This window comes from Penaeus japonicus, unplaced genomic scaffold (genome assembly GCF_977035675.1).
Source record: "Penaeus japonicus unplaced genomic scaffold, GWHDUDI00000001_assembly GWHDUDI00000014, whole genome shotgun sequence".
Classification (NCBI taxonomy): Eukaryota; Metazoa; Arthropoda; class Malacostraca; order Decapoda; family Penaeidae; genus Penaeus; species Penaeus japonicus.
In genome coordinates this window covers 32,098,828-32,118,827 of record NW_028234416.1, presented here as the reverse complement: position 1 = coordinate 32,118,827, position 20,000 = coordinate 32,098,828, and the positions used below count along the sequence as shown (strand labels likewise).

Genomic DNA, 20,000 nt, shown 5'->3' with positions numbered 1-20,000 from the left:
CAATTCTAAAATCGACGGGAAATCCGGTTGCCTTTCAACTACCGGACGCAGTAGTAGCATAGACGCATAATAGGGAAATTTCGTCTCTCTCTCTCTCTCTCTCTCTCTCTCTCTCTCTCTCTCTCTCTCTCTCTCTCTCTCTCTCTCTCTCTCTCTCTCCTCTTTATTTTTTTTCTCTCTTCTATCATCATTGTTGGATATTGTTAATTAGCCTCGGGTCGTAAATTGATCAATTGTAACTCGCTAATTACCGGGCTGCGGCTGTTGGTCGTGGACTTCCGGTCGGTGGTGTTTCGCTATCGGGGAGAGAGAGAGAGTGAGTGCATGAGTGAGTGAGTGAGTGAGTGAGTGAATGAGAGAGAGAGAGAGAGAGAGAGAGAGAGAGAGAGAGAGAGAGAGAGAGAGAGAGAGAGAGAGAGAGAGAGAGTGAGTGAGTGAATGAATGAGAGAGAGAGAGATAGAGTGAGTGAGTGAGTGAGTGAGTGAGTGAATGAATGAATGAGAGAGAGAGATAGAGTGAGTGAGTGAGTGAGTGAGTGCATGAGTGAGTGAGTGCATGAGTGAGTGAGTGAGAGAGAGAGTGAGTGAGTGAGTGAGAGAGAGAGTGAGTGAGTGAGTGAGAGGGTGGGTGAGTGAGTCTGTCGTGGAGCGGGAGTGCGGCGGCGACGGCGGTGGTGGTGTCGTCGTTGCCCCTGTTATATCGTCGCTCGGTCGGTCGGTCGGTCGGTCGGTCGGTCGGTCGTTCGGCAGCGGCGGTAATCATCGGCGAGAGAGTTAAGAGTCATTAAAGAGCGCGAGAGAACGCGGCCGCAAACAGATGACAAGGTGACGTTAGTTTGGTCAGCGGTTGCGTTCAGTCGTTTGGATTTTTTTTCTTTTTCTCTCTCTACTGTTTCCGGTTTTTATTTGATTTTTAAAAAATATATATATTTTTTTTACTTCTCTCTCTCTCTCTCTCTCCCTCCCTCACACACACACACACACACACACACACACACACACACACACACACACACACACACACACACACACACACACACACACACACACACACACACACACACAAGCCCTCATGTGCGTGACAAGTGTTTGATTGAAGCTGACGTTCCTCTGGCGGAAGTGATGGGGTACAAATGACAAGATGGAGACACATCGGTTGAACAGCGACGGTGCTGCCATTGCACGACATGTACTGTACATACGCGCGCACTCGACGACGGATGGCGGGAGAACAAAAATAAAGACAAATAAGAGAGAGAGAGAGAGAGAGAGAGAGAGAGAGGAAAGGGAGCGGGAGGGGACAGGGAAGGGGAGAGGGAGAGTGGGAGGGAGGGAAAGAGGGAAAGAGGGAGAGAGGGAGAGAGGGAGAGAGAGGGAGAGAGAGGGAGAGAGAGGGAGAGAGAGAGAGAGAGAGAGAGAGAGAGAGAGAGAGAGAGAGAGAGAGAGAGAGAGAGAGAGAGAGAGAGAGAGAGAGAGAGAGAGAGAGAGAGAGAGAGAGAGAAATAGAGAAATAGAGAGAAATAGAGAGAGAGAGAGGGAGGGAAAAAAGAAGACCTCGTTTCTTTCTTAAACAATTACCTTTCGCCGAGCAAGCAATTCTTCCCAATTACACCTATTTTAGTATTGAATTTCGGCCAATGCTCCCTCCCTCACCCGACAAGCAATTGCAAACTGGCGTTGCTCTGGGTATTCTTCGCGACACATTGAAGTTGCGTAACGACTTTTGACGGTGGTTTTAGGGTCGTTAATTATGTGATTTTCTTTAACTTGCCTATAGTGTCTCCTTGTGATTGTGATGTTTTCGCTTTTCTTATCATGAATTTGTAAGATTTTGAATTAATTTATCTATTTGATTTATCTATCTTTCGGAAGATACTGTTAACGTACTTTGCTATGTCTTCTTTTTCGAATAATGAATGTATTTAACTTTTTATTTTTTTCAAATGAAGAATAGATCAGTAGAAAACTTTCAATATTAATGAAAAAAGGGGAAAAAATACTTTAATTGAAAAAATGAATTTCGGAAAATCGCTCTGTTATCACGTGGCCTATATAAAAAACAACTAACAAAAAAAATAGAAAAAAAGAGCCATGTTGCTAATTGTTTCAGCCTTTGATTTCGTCGTAGTCAAATGTCAGTATAATTAATGTGACCCAGGCGTGCGAATACAACGGAGACCAATTAAGGGAATATTACGTGAGTCATTATCAACGGTTTCGGACGTTGGCTTTCTACAGGTATCCATAAATATTTGAGCCGCGTGACATTCGGACACTTTCTAAGGTTAGGCTTCGGAAGAGGAGAAGGCATATATTTAGATCCTTTCTTCAAACTGCTATTGTAGTTTTTTTATATGAAGAATCAAAAGTCAAATCCTTGAAAACGGTTTTTTATCGTGTTTAGAAACCTTACTATTGCTTGTTATTCTTTTTTTCATCTCTCTCTGTAATTACTATACAAACTCTATCGAATATATTTATTTATGGTTGTTTGGTTACCTATGCCACTCTATGCCACTCTCGTCCCGGTGAAATAAATGCGATTTGATTGTTTCGTTAACTAGCTGCGCCTTGCGGTTTGAACGCTGAATTAGGGGCATGAGAAAGGTGTCGGATTCTATGTGTTTCCCGTCATTGATCGTCAATTGTTTGCGCTACTGTGCGGCCGCGCTCGGGATTCTCGCCCTTGTGCTCCCCGCGCGGAAGGCTCGCCGCATTAATGAAGGAAAGTGATCAGAGCCGAAGCAATTTGGGACGCGGTAAGCAATAATCATGGCAAAAGAGAAAGAGAGAGAGAGAGAGAGAGAGAGAGAGAGAGAGATAATTAGCTGGAGGCATTGATCAAAAGGAAATACAGTGGCTTTGCTTCGGTAACCCTTCGGCGCTGTTGCTGCTGCCACCGCCGCCACCGCCGCCAATATTGACGGAGAATTAATCCCCGAGGTGACAGGCGCCGCCATTTTGAATATTGCGCGACAGGATTTCAAGACTAATATTATTATGATCTTATTCATATTTGCATGGATTCTCTTCGGAAGAAAATGAAATGTTTGTATTAATCATGCTGAGAGTTACGGGGATTTGAGGGGGATGACGTATTACAGTTGAAAAGGTCACGGTTACAGTAATTCCATTCTTTCAGTAACCCTCAGTAGACCCCACGTCCTCACCCCTCCCTCCCCTCCCCTCCTCCCTCTCGCTCACTCCTCTCCTCTCCTCCCGAAATCCTTCCGCATTCATTAAAACCTTTTGTTCTATAGCAATGATTCGAGCCTATTTAATCGAGCTTTTTTTTTTTCTTTCTTTTTTTTTTTTATTATTATTTTTTTTTTTTTTGCGTTTTCGCGTTGCTAAAGTAGGTGTACCTCTTTCGAAATGTATTACTTTAAAATTGGTGAAATCTTTTCTGAACATTTTGCGTGCAATATAGAAATTAAATCCAAAACATTTCAAACAATAATTGCAACTCGTTCGAAAATCGTGCTGCAGTGTTGGTGTTTTTGCACTATTTTTTTTTTTTTTTTTCATTAATCGGGGTTATGCTTGAAATTGGAATTGATATTTAAATAAAATGGCCAAGAGGTGTTAATGTTGTGACGGAGAACGATAAAAAAAGAAAAAAAAACGATCGAATTGCGTGTGTCCGATGATCGCCTTCGGTAGGGGGGGGGGTAGCGGTAGGGGGAGGGGGAAGGGGAGAGGGAGGGGGAGGAGGAGGATGTGTTATTCCTCTAGAATTTTGGGCTATAAAATCAAATTTATGAATGGATATGGTTTAGTATTAATGTGTTGTTAGTTGTTAGTATTGCGGTGTAAATTTTTTTGTTTTTGTTTTTTTCCCTGAAAGAAGCGCAGGTTTTAAGATGATTCCACAGTAGTAGCAAATGTTAAACACGCACACACACACACACACACACACACACACACACACACACACACACACACACACACACACACACACACACACACACACACACACACACACACACACACACACACCTCTCCTTTCGCCCCGAGGCATTCCTCTGTCACTGATGTCACAAACATCCTTGTCGGCCGGCAAATCAGCACGCTAAAATGTCATCATTCATACCAGCATATGTAGCTTATACCAGCCGATGTCACCCCCCCCCACCCCCATCCCCACCCCATCCCTTCTCCCCCTCCTCCTCCTCTTTTCTCCTACTTTCATCCCTCTCCTTTTTCCTCCTCCCCCTCTTCCTTTTTTTCTCTCTTCCCCCCACCTCCCTTTTCCTTTTCCCCTCTTCCTTCGTTTCTCTTTTCCCCCACCTCCTCCCCCCCTTCTTCCTCCTCCCCCATCTCCCTCTCCCCCTTCCCCTCTCCTTTCTTCTCCCCCATCTCTCTCTCCCTCTCCCCCTCCCCCTCTCCTTTCTCCTCCCTCTCTTCCTTCGTTTCTCTCTCCCCCACCTCCTCCCCCCCTCCCCCTCCCCCCATTTCTCATACTTGGTGCGGGTCCGTCAGTGAGATCTCGTTACTGCTCATTAGGTGAGATTACAAGCCCTCTCCGGACGGCTCTTTGGCCCTGCTACCGCTGACTGCTGACTGCTGACTCCTCTTCTCTCTGCCTGCTTTCCTACGCGCTGCTTGATCCCCTTTGTCTATCTGCCTTTTGAGAGACTATCGCTCTCTCTCTCTCTCTCTCTCTCTCTCTCTCTCTCTCTCTCTATATATATATATATATATATATATATATATATATATATATATATATTTCTATTTCTCTCTCTCTCTCTCTCTCTCTCTCTCTCTCTCTCTCTCTCTCTCTCTCTCTCTCTCTCTCTCTCTCTCTCTCTCTCTCTCTCTCTCTCTCTCTCCCTCCCTCCCTCCCTCTCTCCCTCTCCCTCCCTCCCTCCCTCCCTTCCCCCCTACCCCGTGATATCCCCCCCCTCTCTCTCTCTCTCTTTCTGCAGTTCTTATCGCCTTTATCTCCGTGACGCGATCGAGATTCGGTGTTAACAACTCGTAAGAATGAACGTTTCTTTCTCTCACCTGACGTTGTGTGTCAGTCATTGAAACGTCACGGGATGGAAGTGGGGAGGGGGGAAGAGGGGAAGGAGGGAGGAGGGGAGGGGGGAGGGGAAAGTTCGTTGTCTGACCTCCGTGGTTCTCTTTGGTTCTCGGTGGTTCGGCCTTCACGTACCGGGAGAGAAAGAGAGAGAGAGAGAGAGAGAGATAAAGAGGAAGAGGAAGATTTTGGGTTTGGGTTTTTTTGTGTGTTGGTGTTTTCTGCTCTGACGTGACTTTGATTTTGCTTTGACTTTTTTTTTATTCTCTCTCTCTCTCTCTCTCTCTCTCTCTCTCTCTCTCTCTCTCTCTCTCTCTCTCTCTCTCTCTCTCTCTCTCTCTCTCTCTCTCTCTCGCTCTCTCAACGGCTTTCAATTCTAATTATTTAGCGCTCGGCTGGCCTATGCTAATGAGTTTATGTAAACATCGGCGGGACCGAGGCACAAGTAGGCCTATATTTATGACGAATGTTTGTTGTACTACCCTCCTCCCCCCCATCCCCCCTACCTCACCTTACCCCCTCCCCATCCTTTCCCTTTGATTAGCCGCTGTGTTGACTGTAAGCAAACGAACGCAGAGAGAGAGAGAGAAAGACAGACAGACAGACAGACAGACAGACAGACAGACAGACAGACAGACAGACAGACAGACAGACAGAAAGAAAGACAGACAAAGACAAAGACAAGAGCCATATACAGAGCCATATACAGAAACTAAAAGAGAAAGAAAGATAATAAAAGAGAGAGAGAGAGAGAGAGAGAGAGAGAGAGAGAGAGAGAGAGAGAGAGAGAGAGAGAGAGAGACACGAAGGGAGGGAACCCACCTAACCAACTAATCCAGAATCGGGGCTAGTACATAGAGCGATTAAACCCCTGCCAAGGACGTATCACTTAATACCTTCATGATTACAATTGCCTGAACCGTCCGCCCTGGCGCCTGGCTGGAGGTCCGGGCGTGTGTGTGTTTGTTGGTTGGTTAGTGTCGTTCTTTGTCGTTTTTTTATGTGGGGGGGGGGGGTAAGGGGGGGGGGGGGGAGTCGTTTCGTTTGTCTTTTTTTCGATTTAGGTGCTTTTTGTTTTGGAGGAGAGAGAGATTGGGTAGGGAGATATATATATATATGTATGTATGTATACACGGAAATACATGTACTCTCTCATTTACTCGTTCGCTCACTCACTCACGCACTCACTCACTCACTCACTCACTCACTCACTCACTCACTCACTCACTCACTCACTCACTCACTCACTCACACACACACACACACACACACACACACACACACACACACACACACACACACACACACACACACACACACACACACACACACACACACACACACACACACACACACACACACAATTATACAGAGAGTTCCTCACTTTGTTCAATTAGTTTTATCATAGATTATTAAGCTGATATAAGGGGGGGGGATAATGTCGATGGCAATTTTTACTTTGCGTCTGTCACTTGCATATACAATTAGGAGAGAATTGAAATGTCGTTGGGCCTTGTTAGCGATAATGATGATTACCATTATTACGTGAGTGTAATGAGTGCGGCGCCGGTCCCCAGAAAATGTTAATGTCATTACCTTGCTTTGTGGTAATTTGATATGTAATTATTATTGCCAGCGAATCCAGAATGTTGGTGCTAACGACATTAACCTCACGCGGGTTGGCGTTGAATCCTGTGATGTAGTGGCGATTGCAAGTCTTGTGATGGGGGGGGGGAGGGGGAATGTGACTGAAAACTTCTCTTGAAATCGTTCCGAATCAGAGAAATTACGTAAGGCTTCATGTTAGTTTCTGTCTCTCTCTCTCTCTTCTTTCTCTCTCTCTCTCTCTCTCTCTCTCTCTCTCTCTCTCTCTCTCTCTCTCTCTCTCTCTCTCTCTCTCTCTCTCTCTCTCTCTCTCTCTCTCTCACGAATCCGAATTATGACGTCACGCCGATCCGTATCAAGCACGTTTCGTCATAAATTCGGACTACCTCGCTCTCTAGAGAGGGATGGGATGGGATGGGAATCAAACCTCTATGACAACAGGCAATAAAACACACATTGGCCTCTTCATCAAATCCAGCGGAGGAATCCTTACATCAATCCTCGTGTGTGGGGGGGGAAGGGGAGGGGAGAGAGGGGGGAGAGGGGGAGGTAATCCTGGTAATTGTTAATCCTGTCACCTCGGCATATTAGCGCAGGAGGGGAGGGGAGGGGAGGAGGAGGGGGAGGGGGTGATGGGGATAGGAAGAGGATGAGGGATAGGAAGGGGAAGAGGTGTAAGAGAGAGGGGGGGAGAGGGGGATGGGGATGGAGGGAGGTTGAAGTTGAAATAGGAAAGGGAAGGAGTTGTAGGATAGGGGATAGGGTGAGGGAGGAGGATAAGGATAGAAAGAAGGATGGAGGGAGGTACGGGATTGGGGGCTCCTGGGGGATGGGGATTGGGAGGGGGATGGGGAGGGGGGGAGAAGGGTAGCGCATTCGCAACCGCCCGCCCGCCCGCCCCCCATACCTGGAATCCCTACACGTGTTGATGAACCCAAAGCCACCCTGACGAAGCCATACGAGGTCAGGGAAGTCTCAGAAGTTCCACTGTCTATCGTGTTTTTTTTTTTTATTATTATTATTATGATCATAGTTTTGAATTTGGTCTTTTATTCTATTGTCTGTTTGTTCGCTCCGTGGTTTGACTTTTATTTTATCGGTATGTTTATTTATTTATTAAGTAAAATGCGCGGCACGCTAGTTCTCTCTGTTTGATTTATTTCTTTCGTTTTTTTCTCGTTTTTCCCTTTATTTTATTTTTTTGTTTTGTTTTATTTCTTTTTCTAAATCATCTTCCGTCTCACTCTCCACCCTTGCCTTTATTCTCCCCCCCGCTCCCCCACCCCATCCGGCTTCCTACCCCTCTCTCCCGTCCTCTCCATCCCACTTCCCACCACCTCCCCCCTTCCCTTCTCCCAACCACTCCCCTAACCCTCCCCCCTCCCCCATTCCACTTCCAACCATCTCACTCCCCCAACCCTTCCTCCCTCCCCTCCCTCCCTCGCTCCCTCCCTACCCACCCCCTTCCGCCATCCCGCTACCCACTCCCCCCTCTCCTCCCCTCCCCACCCCCCACTCCAACCCCCTTCCCACCCCACCCCGGCGGCCCGCGTGTCTTAATGAGCGTGGATGGCCGAGCTTAACGTGGCAGAGCGAGCGGGCTCACGTAATGTCATTTAGGTCATTAGGTGGTCTAGGAAGTGACCAGAAGCCCGGCGTTGTCATCATCCGTCCAACTAGTCGGTCTCTCCCGGTGAACGGCGCTACAGAGTCCGCTCGTGCGCCGGGAACGTACGGTCGGTCGTACGTGTATGCGCGCACGTCGTTCACCTAACGCATACATATACGTACGAACACGGATTGGATTTTTCCTTCTCGAGATTCGCTTTATTTTTATTTTTATTTATTTATTTATTTTTATTTTATTTTTTATTTTTTGTCGTTTCGTGTTACTGTGGGGAAGAAGGAGAGGAACTTGTGCAGAGTGTGACGCGGAAACTTTGATTTTTTTTTTTTCTCTTTGACTCGTTATTCGAGACTTTTGCTTTTGATATCAATTACATTCAAGCCTATTCGAAGGAACGGTGAGAGGAAATAAGTTTATATGACGCTGCGTAAAGAGAATCAACATGAGAGTGAAAACTATTGCTCGTCGCTGCATGATTGAAGGTGACCATTGCAGTATCTGCGCGTTTCCTGTGTTGACATAACGATACCTGTGTTATCTCCTGTATTCTTAGGCTCACGGAATATTTGCTTCGTGTTGCTCCGTTGTTTATTTACTTATTTTGCTTGAGGAAGATTTATTATGTTGTGTATATATATATTTTTAAATTATGTTTTATTTCTTTCAACTATTTTCCTTTGCTTTTTTTTCTCTCTGTGATTTACATGAGTTACCCCTTTCCCATGCATGAGCCGTGGCCGCTTTGAAGCCTTTACTGACGTTGATTTTTCTCTTGCGTTGCAGAGGAGACCAAGGAAGAAGGTCGCTCGCCCGACCACGTGCATGCCTGCCCCTTCTGCCACTTCACGTGCGAGCTGGAGTCGAGCCTTCAGCACCACGTCGACAGTGAGCACGGCGGGGAGAAGAAGGCAGGGCTGAGGTGCCCCCTGTGCGAGGAGGCGTGCCCGGACATGCCCTCCCTCGAGAAACATGCCATCAATGTTCACTCGGTCAACTCCGAGGGCCTTCAGAGGCTCATGCTGCTGGTTAGACTTAGCGCCGCAGCGGGCAAGGAGGCCGAGGAAGAGGATCATTCGCAACAGCAGCAGCAGCAACAACAACAACAGCAGCAGCAGCAGCAAGCCGAACAGCTGCACCATGAACAGCATCTCCGTCTGCCCAGCAAGGTGGAGGAGAGCCATTCATCAGGTGGTCCAGGTAAGCGAGGTGATGAGCGGAGCGTGGGCCGGGAGCAGGAGGAGTGTGGTGTGTGTGGGCTGGCGTGCGCCTCGGTGGAGGACCTGGTGGCGCACCAGGCGGCCGTGGGACATACGCCGGTGACGGAGACGCCGCGGGGGCCGGGATACCTGTGCTGGAAGAAGGGCTGTAACCAGTACTTCCCTTCGGCTCAGGCGCTGCACAGCCACTTCCGGGAGATCCACGGCGCGGCGCCCAGGCCGTCGATTGCCGTGTCGGAGAGGCACGTGTACAAGTACCGCTGCCAGCAGTGTTCTCTCGCCTTCAAAACAGTGGAGAAGCTGCAGCTGCACTCTCAGTATCACGCGATTCGGGATGCCACCAAGTGTCTGTTGTGTCACCGCAACTTCCGCTCGCTCACAGCTTTACAAAAACATGTGAGCTCTGACCATCCAGAGCTTTCGGCGGCGGAACGACACCAGTTCCAGGCATCCATTGTGGGGGCGCCCGTGGGTGCGGGGGCGGGGCCCGTCCTCGACCCTAGCACCACGGCGCTCCTCAGAATGGAGTCCAATAAGGACGACGAGCCGGAGGAACTGCCTCGTGTCGATGAGCCTCCGCTGCCCCCCCAACAGCAGGCCATAGAGGACTACCTCAACTCTGACACGATGGCTCTCGATAACTACAGTGACCCGGCGCGACGCTTCAAGTGTCACCGCTGCCGGGTCGCCTACACTCGCCAGACATATCTCTCGGCTCACCAAAAGACGTTGCTCCATCGTAGGGGAGAGAAACTCACCTACCCGATGGAGAAATATCTTGACCCCAACAGACCATACAAATGTGATGTTTGTAAAGAGTCATTCACGCAGAAAAACATTCTGCTTGTACATTACAATTCAGTCAGTCATTTGCATAAGCTTAAAAAAGCCATGCAGGACAAAGAGACCAAAGGATCTCCAAGTAGCTATCAGACCCAGTCTGACGGGAGCGGCGGCGGCGGCGAGGCCGGGGCCGGTCCCCCGGGCGACGGCTTAGCCAGCGCCTCCCGGGGTGCCGGGGGGGTGGGGGGCGGGGGTGAGGAGGAGGAGCGCAACAAGCCATACAGGTGCCACGTGTGCCGAGTGGCGTACTCACAACAGTCTACCCTGGACATTCACCTGCGCTCAGTTCTCCATCAGACTCGCGCCGCCCGACTCCCAGACTTTATGGCCACACACGCCCACCCAGACCCCTCGCGCCCACTAGTCGACCATCCGCCCACACCCACCAGTACCCCGCAGCCCTCCCCCGCCCCACACCATGACGCACACACTCCTCGCTCCCCCTCAACCCCTCAGGCTACCCCTCCAGGGGGGCATTATCAGGGCATTTCCCCTTCTAATAGCAGCAGCGGCAGCGCCCAGGGAAGCTGCGATCGGTGTGGTGGCGTGTGGAACACCCCGGAACAGGGAGCGCAACATGCAGTGTTGTGCGGCCTCATACCCCCTCACCTGGCCTTCCTCCCGCACGCCGTCAGCACTGGTGTCAGTCAGCCAGCCACCCTGGACGCTGCCTGGGCTTCCCTTTGCGGGGCCGGCGCCGCCGCCCACCTGCCCCAGACTCAGCCCCCAGACCGCTCTCTCTCTCCATCTGAATGTTCCATAGAATCTCTCTCTACCTCTAGATTCACTGTACCTTTCAGAAAGTCTTCACGCCTACACAAGCACCTATTAGAAAGCTTTGGCTTTGATCTAGTTGTTCAGTATGTTGAAAATCAACAATCTTGTCCATCAAAAGAACCCGAGCCGGGGACTTCTGAGGACTCTAAAGACAGATCCAATCCTGATCTACCAGAACTTAGTAAATCTAAATGTCCTCAGTGTTCTAAACAGTTTTCTAGTGTATGGGTTTTAAAAGCCCACTTAGAAGAAATTCATAAGTCAGGTGTACCTTTTGATTACCTTAAGACCTTCTCAGATGAGTACCGTAAAGAGTACAATACTAGTCGGCAATGCTCTAGCAGCGATCCCTCTGCTCTTACAGATGAGGAGCGAGTCCGGGACGCGGAGCTCATCCAGGGGGGAGACAAGGGGACTTCAGATGAGAGAGAGAAAGAGGCAGAGTCAGGCAGCAGGAGCGACGCCGCGGCCACGCCCACGCCCACCTCTCGCGCCACGCCCACACCTGGTGTCACGCCCACCTCCATCTCCGCCGCCTCCATCTCCCCCGCCGCCGACCAGCAGGGTATGAACATGCCGTCGCAGATGGTCGAGATGGCCGCGGCACTCAATGCCCTGACGGCGGCGCAGATGCAACAGATGCAGTTCAACCCCATGATGATGGCGGGCCTCGGGCTGGCGGGACTCCCCCTCCAGCTCAATCCCCTGGCGGCCATGAACCTCCACCCGCCCCTCATGCCCATGATGCCGCCCCACATGTTCGACCCGGGCGCCCTGGCCAACATGCAGCAGCAGACACCACCGACTTCGCTGCCTTCGAACCTGCCCAGTGATGCATCCATGTTCCTCAAGCAGCAGCAGCAGCAGCTCTTGCAGCAACAGCAAGCCGCTGCCGCTGCCGTCGCCGCCCAGCAGAAGAGGGCTCGCACACGCATCACAGACGAGCAGCTGAAGATCCTGAGAGCTCACTTCGACATCAACAACTCCCCGACCGAAGAGCAGATCAACGAGATGGCCAAGCAAAGCGGACTACCTCCCAAGGTAATTAAGCATTGGTTCCGTAACACGCTGTTCAAAGAGCGACAACGCAGTAAAGACTCGCCCTATAATTTTAGCATCCCTCCGTCCACCACACTTAACCTGGAGGAGTATGAGAAGACAGGTGAAGCCAAGGTCATGCCACTGAACCCGGACGAGGCACGGGAGATCGTGGCGCTCAACAGCTCCCGCGAGGAGGACAAGATGACCGAGCGGATCTCCAAGGAGCAGGAAGAATCCGCGCATGACCGCGCCGCCACCGCATCCCCGCTCAACAAAGTTCCTAGTCTTACACAAGACAATAGCCGAGTACAAGAAAAGAACGGGGAAGGTATAGGCGGGTCTGGCCTCAGCGCTCAGCACCACCAGTTACGGGAGCAACAACAGCTGCGAGAGCAACAGCAACTACGAGAGCAGCAGCGGGAGCGGGAGCGGGAACAGCAGCAGCAGCGGGAGAGGGAGAGGGAGAGGGAGCAGCAGCAGCCGCCCTTGTCACAACCCCTGCTGCCCCCACAGCCCCAGCAGCAGCCCCTAGGCAGCGGACCTCAGCTGGTGTCCTCGGCCTCCTCCTCGCCGCTGGGCCTGCCGGTGACCTCGTCATTCAGCTCTCTGGCCTCGCCGCAGACGTCACTCTCGCTCAGCTCACTCATTACCTCCCAGCTCGAGTCTAACCCCATGCTGGCTCACAAGCTGCCTCACACACCACCCACAGTTCCTAGTTCTGGCCTTATTCCTCCAAGCTCAGGTGTGAGTCCCACGCCTCCGCATTTGTCCTTCCCGTCAGCCCCCCAGACTCCCACCTCTTCCGGCACTGGCAAGCGAGCAAACCGCACCCGCTTCACGGACTACCAGATTAAGGTGCTACAGGAGTTCTTCGAGAACAACGCCTATCCCAAGGATGACGATCTGGAGTACTTGTCCAAGCTGCTCAGCCTGTCACCTCGTGTCATTGTGGTGTGGTTCCAAAACGCCCGTCAAAAGGCACGCAAGGTCTACGAGAACCAGCCACCCCTTGACCCCAATGACGAAGGTGCAGGTAGGTTCACCCGGACGCCGGGCCTAAATTACCAGTGTAAGAAGTGCTTGCTTGTCTTCCAGAGGTATTATGAGCTTATCAGACACCAGAAGACTCACTGCTTCAAGGAAGAAGACGCCAAGCGCTCCGCTCAGGCACAAGCAGCAGCGGCCCAGGCGGCAGCCATGTACAGCGACGAGAACTCGAACCACTCGAGCATAACCGAGTCGTCGCAGCAATCAGGTAGCCTCGACAACAAACCTTCAGAAGGCTCTTTCCAGTGTGATAAGTGCAGTCTGGTATTTAACAGATTTGAGCAATGGCGCGAGCACCAAATAGTTCACCTCATGAACCCTGCTCTGTTCCTGAACAAAGGTGCGGATTCCCCCTTTACCAGCATACAGCAACAGCAGCAGAGTCAGACATCGCAGCAACACCAGCTCCCCTCGGGTGCGCCCCTTCCCATACCACAGGCTAGTCCCCTGCCCCAGCCCAGCCCCCTACTGCCTCCGGCTTCTCCTCTGAAGCGCAAAGCCGACGAGAGTGAGGATGAGAGGGATGGCATGACAGGCAACAACGAGGGGCAGCGGGACAAGAGACTCCGCACTACCATCCTACCAGAGCAGCTGGACTACCTCTACCAGAAGTACCAGATGGAAGCCAACCCGTCGCGGAAGATGTTAGAGACCATCGCTCAAGAAGTTGGTCTGAAGAAGAGGGTCGTCCAAGTTTGGTTCCAGAACACACGAGCACGCGAGAGAAAAGGTCAGTTTAGAGCTCATGCACAAGTGATTAATAAAAAATGCCCCTTCTGTCCTGCTATCTTTAAAGTCAAGTCTGCTCTTGAATCGCACCTTTCCACTAAGCACGCGGATCAGTACTCTAAGGGAGATGTGGACATTGATGCACTGCCTGATGTAGAAGATTCTGGTGTTGGGAACTTCGGCCTGTCTTCAACTCCTTCGGCAACTCAAGCCTCTCAAGTCATGCCCTCTTCTCTCTTCTCCTCAGAAGTTCCGGAAGACTCGATAGCCATGTACCACGAGGAGGCAATCCGGCGGTACCTCAACGATGTCAACTTGGCATCAGACGGTACGCGACGGGAAGGTGAGAGCCCGCTAGATCTCAGTAAGCCATTAGACCTGGTTCGGCCTTTAGGGTTTGATTCCTCCATGTTAGACACTAACGAGCACCTTGAGGAGCACTCAGATGAGGAGACTTACAATCTGGATATATGTGAACAAGAGGAGGGCGACATGGCGGTCAATTCTCACGAAAGTAACCCCACCTCTCCCGCCTCCTCCACCACCAGCTCTGCCAACAAGGTGGGATCTCACCAGGGCGGCACCAACAAGAGGTTCCGCACACAGATGTCATCAATCCAGGTGAAGATCATGAAGAGTGTGTTCCAGGAGTACAAGACGCCGACGATGGCGGAGTGCGAGTTGCTAGGGAGGGAGATAGGGCTAGCCAAGCGTGTGGTGCAGGTGTGGTTCCAAAACGCGCGGGCTAAGGAAAAGAAAGCAAAGCTGGCTCTGCAGAAGATGCTCGGCACGGAGCCCGAGGGACCTAAACCACCTGAGGAGTGCAAAGTGTGTAACTTTAAATACAGTCACAAGTACTCTGTTCAGGACCACTTGTTCACGCGTTCACATATCGAAAACATGAAGTCGTTCCTGGAGAAGGCGAAGGAGGAGAGCGACGTGGCTGGCCTGGGCTCCACTCTCAGCTCCCTGTCCAGCGACGGCGACCGGCCGCCCGCGGCGCTCACGCCCGTGGCCGGCCTCGCGCACCAGCTGCAGATGGCTCAGCTCATGGCTCTGGGCTCGCCGCCAGCTGGTGCAGGTACCCCTGCCGGCGAGGACAAGAAGGGCGGCCCAGGCGGCAGCAGCAACAGCGAGGACCTGAGTCGCCTGCAGCTCCTGCAGCAGATGTACCAGCAGATGGGTCTCGGGGGGCTGCAAGGGGCGCCGCACCCACTCCTTCAGCACGCCATGATGGCCGGCGCCGGTGAGTAGCGGTCCCCCTCCCTCCATCACTGTCCGCACCCGCTCGCCCGTCCCGCCCGCACACCACCCAGCGCCGCCCGCACGCTCCCCCGCCCTCCCCCGCCCGCCTCGGCCAGGCATGCCTCGGGGGCCCAGCTGCACACCTGCCCTCGCGCTCACTCCCCCGGGCGAGGGCTCCGCGTCCCGCACCCGAGCGGGAGTGAGGCGAGGCAGGGGCGGGGCACGCCTGGCCGCGGGGGGCGTCAGTGTACTTGGCCCTGTCACGCTTTTCCCCTCCCTGGCCCCCCTGGCGGGCTCACGCTGGCAGGAGATGCTGCTGGCGGGCCCCGCCCACCCTGTGTTCACTCTCGCTTGTCCGGACTCGCTCTGTGAACTCCTGTGTCTGTGTCAAGTCCGAAGCCGTGGCCGCGGGTCGGGACGTGGACGCCATACCCGATTGTGGAAAGACTAAGACTATTGCTTAATGTGTTGATGTTTACTGATGGCATTTTTGCAAAGTTACGAAAGTTCCAGATATCAGGCCTTACTCTAAGTTTGAGGCCTTAAAAGCTTCACTAGAGCTGGTTTATGTAATTTTTGTGTAATCCTCTAGTGCTCTAGGACTCTAGAACTGCGTCACGTTACTGGTAGATCATAGAGTATAAAGCCTATTAATGGTGAAACACTGTAATACCTCGCATCAAAGCATATGGATTGAATGTAATCTTTAACAAAACAGAAAGAACGATTTGTCTTGCACCAGAACTACGCTGTATACTAACTTGCTAGTTAATGTTCCTACCACTTTTTACGATAATCACGTAATGAATGTTTCAGAACGTATAATTATTATTTTTCATTTGATTTAGCATATTATGATTATTATTATAAATCCCCCCTCCCTTCAAAACAATCAGTAGCAGATTTCTTTTAAGAAGAAGAATCGGTTACTTAAACTACAGTTGATATCAAAAAAAGAAGACTGTAAGAAAAAAAAACCTATTAAGATAAAAAAAATTATTAGCTTTTACATTAGTACAGCTTTTAGAAATGGTATTTAGGCTATAGCTTGCTGCCTCCTTTCCCGATTAAGCCGCAAGTAACCCTCGCCTCATTCGGCCTCGATTCCCAGTTGCCACTTCAGGGCTCGCCTCAAACTCGACGCCCGTCATGATAGCCACGAACAAAATTTTTATAGAGTACAAGTTATGTGTATGTATATGTGTATACCTGTATATAAGTGTACGTATATAGAATATATATATATATATATATATATATATATATATATATATATATATATATATATATATATATGTACACATGCATACGTGTATGTACGTATGTGTACGTATGTACGCACGCACGCACGCAACCACGTACGTACGTGCATACGTGCATACCTATGCATATATATATATATGTATGCACATATACACTTACACACAAACGAGTTGAGTGATACTATGTTCCCCCTTGATTAGTGACTGTGAATAAGGGCCAACGAGGCGTAGAAGAAATCTCTTTGTATCTACCACAAGTAACAGGTTCCTGAGAACATAAAGCCGATAATCACGAGTGAATTCATACAAAGCTTGACCATAGATTCCTCACCAGTCTTCCACATCCAGCCGACCCAACTAAAGGTGTAAATGAGTTTTCAAAAGCAATTTTTGAAGACCGATAATACCTAACTAAATATATACAGATAATAAATAATAATAACCGGATCCAATTTTAATACATTCTGTACATTCAAAGCAAAATAATCGCAGTCGCAATTATGAAACTGATGAGAAAAAAAAATACAAAAAACTCTCAACAATAAGCAATTCTGGATCCTGCAGTAGTTGTAAAATACAAACAGCAACTTGACAAACAAACAAACAAACAAAAAAAGAAAGAAAGAAGGCGTTGATGTTACCCAAAAAACTACTGTATGTAATGTACATTTAACCCCAAGTAACGTCAGTTCCTTGGCCGTCAAATATGAAGTTGTGAATACTGGGTTGTAGTGTTCGTTAATCCCGCCCCCCTCCCCCCCCTCCCCCCTCCCCCGTCCCCCTCTTTTTAAGGTATGTCGTTAAATGGTACGGTTTTTGGTGTTCTGTCATGAGGCACACAAGTGTTGGTTGGCATTGTAAATAAAGCAAAACCCTTTTCATGGGAAGATGATCAGAGCCTTAATCCGTAAAGTCACTGGAGAGTCTATATAAAGCCTAGTCTCATGACTCTCACACCATACCATGAGACTACTTTGACTTATGGGGACTTCATCACGCGTAAGGTTTCGAAAGTAAATCAGTCATCACCTGCAAATAAATATAATTGAGAGAGAGAGAGAGAGTGAAGTGAAATGAAGCTCGCACCCACGGAAGGAAGGAAGCTCTCGTTAGTTAGTTTGTTTGTTTCCACGCACGGACCAAACGTACATTACAACCCGGGCTATTGAAGCTCCCCGTACTCTACCTCGCACATATTTTGCCGAACGAAGCAAGGAAGTCACGAAGAGATATCGAGAGAGCCCTCTCAGTCTAGTGCCGCCAGCGAGCCCCTATCTCTTATCTCTCTCTTATCTCTGTCTTCGGGGGTAAGGGCGAGGAACCGGCCTTAGAATCATCGGCGCGGTTCAGGGCTGCTGGCTTTAGGGCTTGGCTTCTCTGGTACGTGGCTGCAAGATTATGTGGCCAAATTAACAACTTTGAGCCTTACGTACGTACACTAGCTGACGCGGTGTGTGTTTCCATTGCACTTGAAGGGAAAGACACCGCTTCCCCCCCCCCAACACACCCCCACACCCTTCCCCCCCACACCCCTACCCCCCTGCCTGAATCTGGCTCAGCTCACCTCAGGCTCGGGTTTCATACTCAAATAAAAAAAAAAAGAAGAAGAAAGAAAAGTCTTTTTTTAACGAAGGTCTAAATTGTTAACTTTGCCACATGTAATTGTACGTGTAAGTGTGTTTGTATGTTTGTATTATTCCTACGTCTATCACACAGTTCCACAGGGCCTCCGCATGCGTGGCCCTTGACTTTAATGTTGTCCCTTGCAGGCAGGCCACATTGATATCAATCTTGCAGTATAGCGGGTGACATCATTTACATTCTATACTAGATAGGTTTTCGCTCGGTGTGTCCAAAGCTAGCGGAAGACTTTTGTTTTAAAGAGTACTACACAAGCTGATTTGCTTTCAGGTTGATTTCTTGAACTCACAGGTATTTTGCCGTTTTATTTTTATATCACCTTTTGCGGTTAAAAACCGATGTGTGGATTTTTTGGTGCTTGAGAAATACGATATAAGATCCATACTGACTCATAGCTTAGGAGTTGGGGTGTTTCGCCAGTTTCGGATACATCGGAGCGAAATTCGGCATTAGTTAAGTAAATTATTAGGTTCCAAGGGCTTCTCAACTCGGGCCTTTTTTTGCCGCTCGTCCGCGAGTAGGTAGGAAACAAAAAAACAAAAACAAACAAAAAAAAGGTTCAATTGGGAGTCCCTGGAGCTAGTGTGTTCCTTCAGTCGCAGTTTTAAATAAGACACATTGTTTTGTTTTTTGTTTCTTCTGTTGAGTGTAGGACAGTGACGATAAGTTTACTTGTTAGGCCTCGACCACGGCACCTACGTAATATCATAGACCTTTTGATTTCCCTGTTAAAAACAAAGGATTTATTTTGGGTCGGTGATTTTTGCAAACTGGAGTTGACTATATCATGAAACAACGTTCCTCGCTTTTTTTTTCTTTTTGGAAATTATTTATATAAACTGAAATGAATCGCAAAGTTCCTATTTGAATGTGAATATTTGAAATACTATTAGTACTGATATAGTAATAATGAAGTTCCCGTACATAGCCTATCATAAAGCTAGCGTTTGGATTTTCGCAAAGGCGACAACTGTCTCTATCATTATCGTACACGTTGAGTGTCCCTTATATTTTTACATTAATAATAATTGTTGTAATGATTTTATCGACCACATCAGTATGACTTTGTCCACTTTAAAAAAAAAGCTGATGGTGTTACTAAGCTTTTGGTATTTATATGTGTTATATATTATGTTGTAAATACGAATGGGATTTTCTATACAGGAAAATGCCATAGTGTTATGTTGTACATTATCATTATTATAATTATTATAATTATTATTATTATCATTATTTTTATGACCACACCTTTATAATCTAAGTCTGAATGTCTGTTGTCCTTATTGTACAGACCTTAAGATAACCAAACCGGTCAAATATTCTTTCCTTTGTTGTACATTACTGTTTTTGATTTTCCAGTGTCATCTGTTTCTTTATTTGTATATTCATTCATATATAATTTAGTTAAAAGAGAAACAGTTGTGTTTTGTTGTATATTACTGAGTTAGAAAGTTATGATTATTTCCTGTACGTATGTGGGAAATTAGTGATAAAATAAACCTCGAAAAAAAACGAAAATGTCTTTTCTATGAATCATATGCTAAGCTAAGGAGCAAATATTTTTTTTTTCCCCTTTTTTTGCGAGACTTCGGTGGAATTTGCGAAGGATGAGAGAGATAGAAAGAGATAAGAAGAGAGAGAGAGAGAGAGAGAAAAAAAAAATAAGAGGGTTGGGAGGTGGAGGGGGGAGGGGGTGATTGTTCCAACACCCCCTCCCCTCCCATTACCCTCACCCTTCCCCCTCCTCCTCCTCCTCCTCTCCTCCCCTGGTCACTTTGTTTTCCCGATTGTGTGAACTGATTATGTCAGAGATAAACAAATGCGTTCTTTTTTTTTAAGTGAACGCAGCATCGCAAATTCTATCGTCTGTCTTGTCTGATCACCATTATGCTGAAGATCTATATGTCATTCCGAGTCAAATTGGCAGAACAGAACAAAAA

General features: G+C 48.8%; 1 protein-coding gene across 7 annotated transcripts in view; it reads left to right on the top strand.

Moving 5' to 3' along the window:
• Nucleotides 1–17,376, top strand: part of zfh2 (Zn finger homeodomain 2) — a 197,902-nt gene extending 180,526 nt beyond the window's left edge. For 3 of the 7 annotated variants that reach the window (XM_086544143.1, XM_086544142.1, XM_043010514.2), the window contains exon 3: nt 9,042–17,376. In XM_086544143.1, coding sequence (XP_086400269.1) covers nt 9,042–15,166 — 6,125 coding nt within the window. In that variant the 3' untranslated portion in view covers nt 15,167–17,376. The remainder of the gene's footprint in view (nt 1–9,041) is intronic. The other 4 variants (XM_043010538.2, XM_043010523.2, XM_043010547.2 and 1 more) reach the window with 4 other exon arrangements.
• Nucleotides 17,377–20,000: the final 2,624 nt, after the last annotated feature.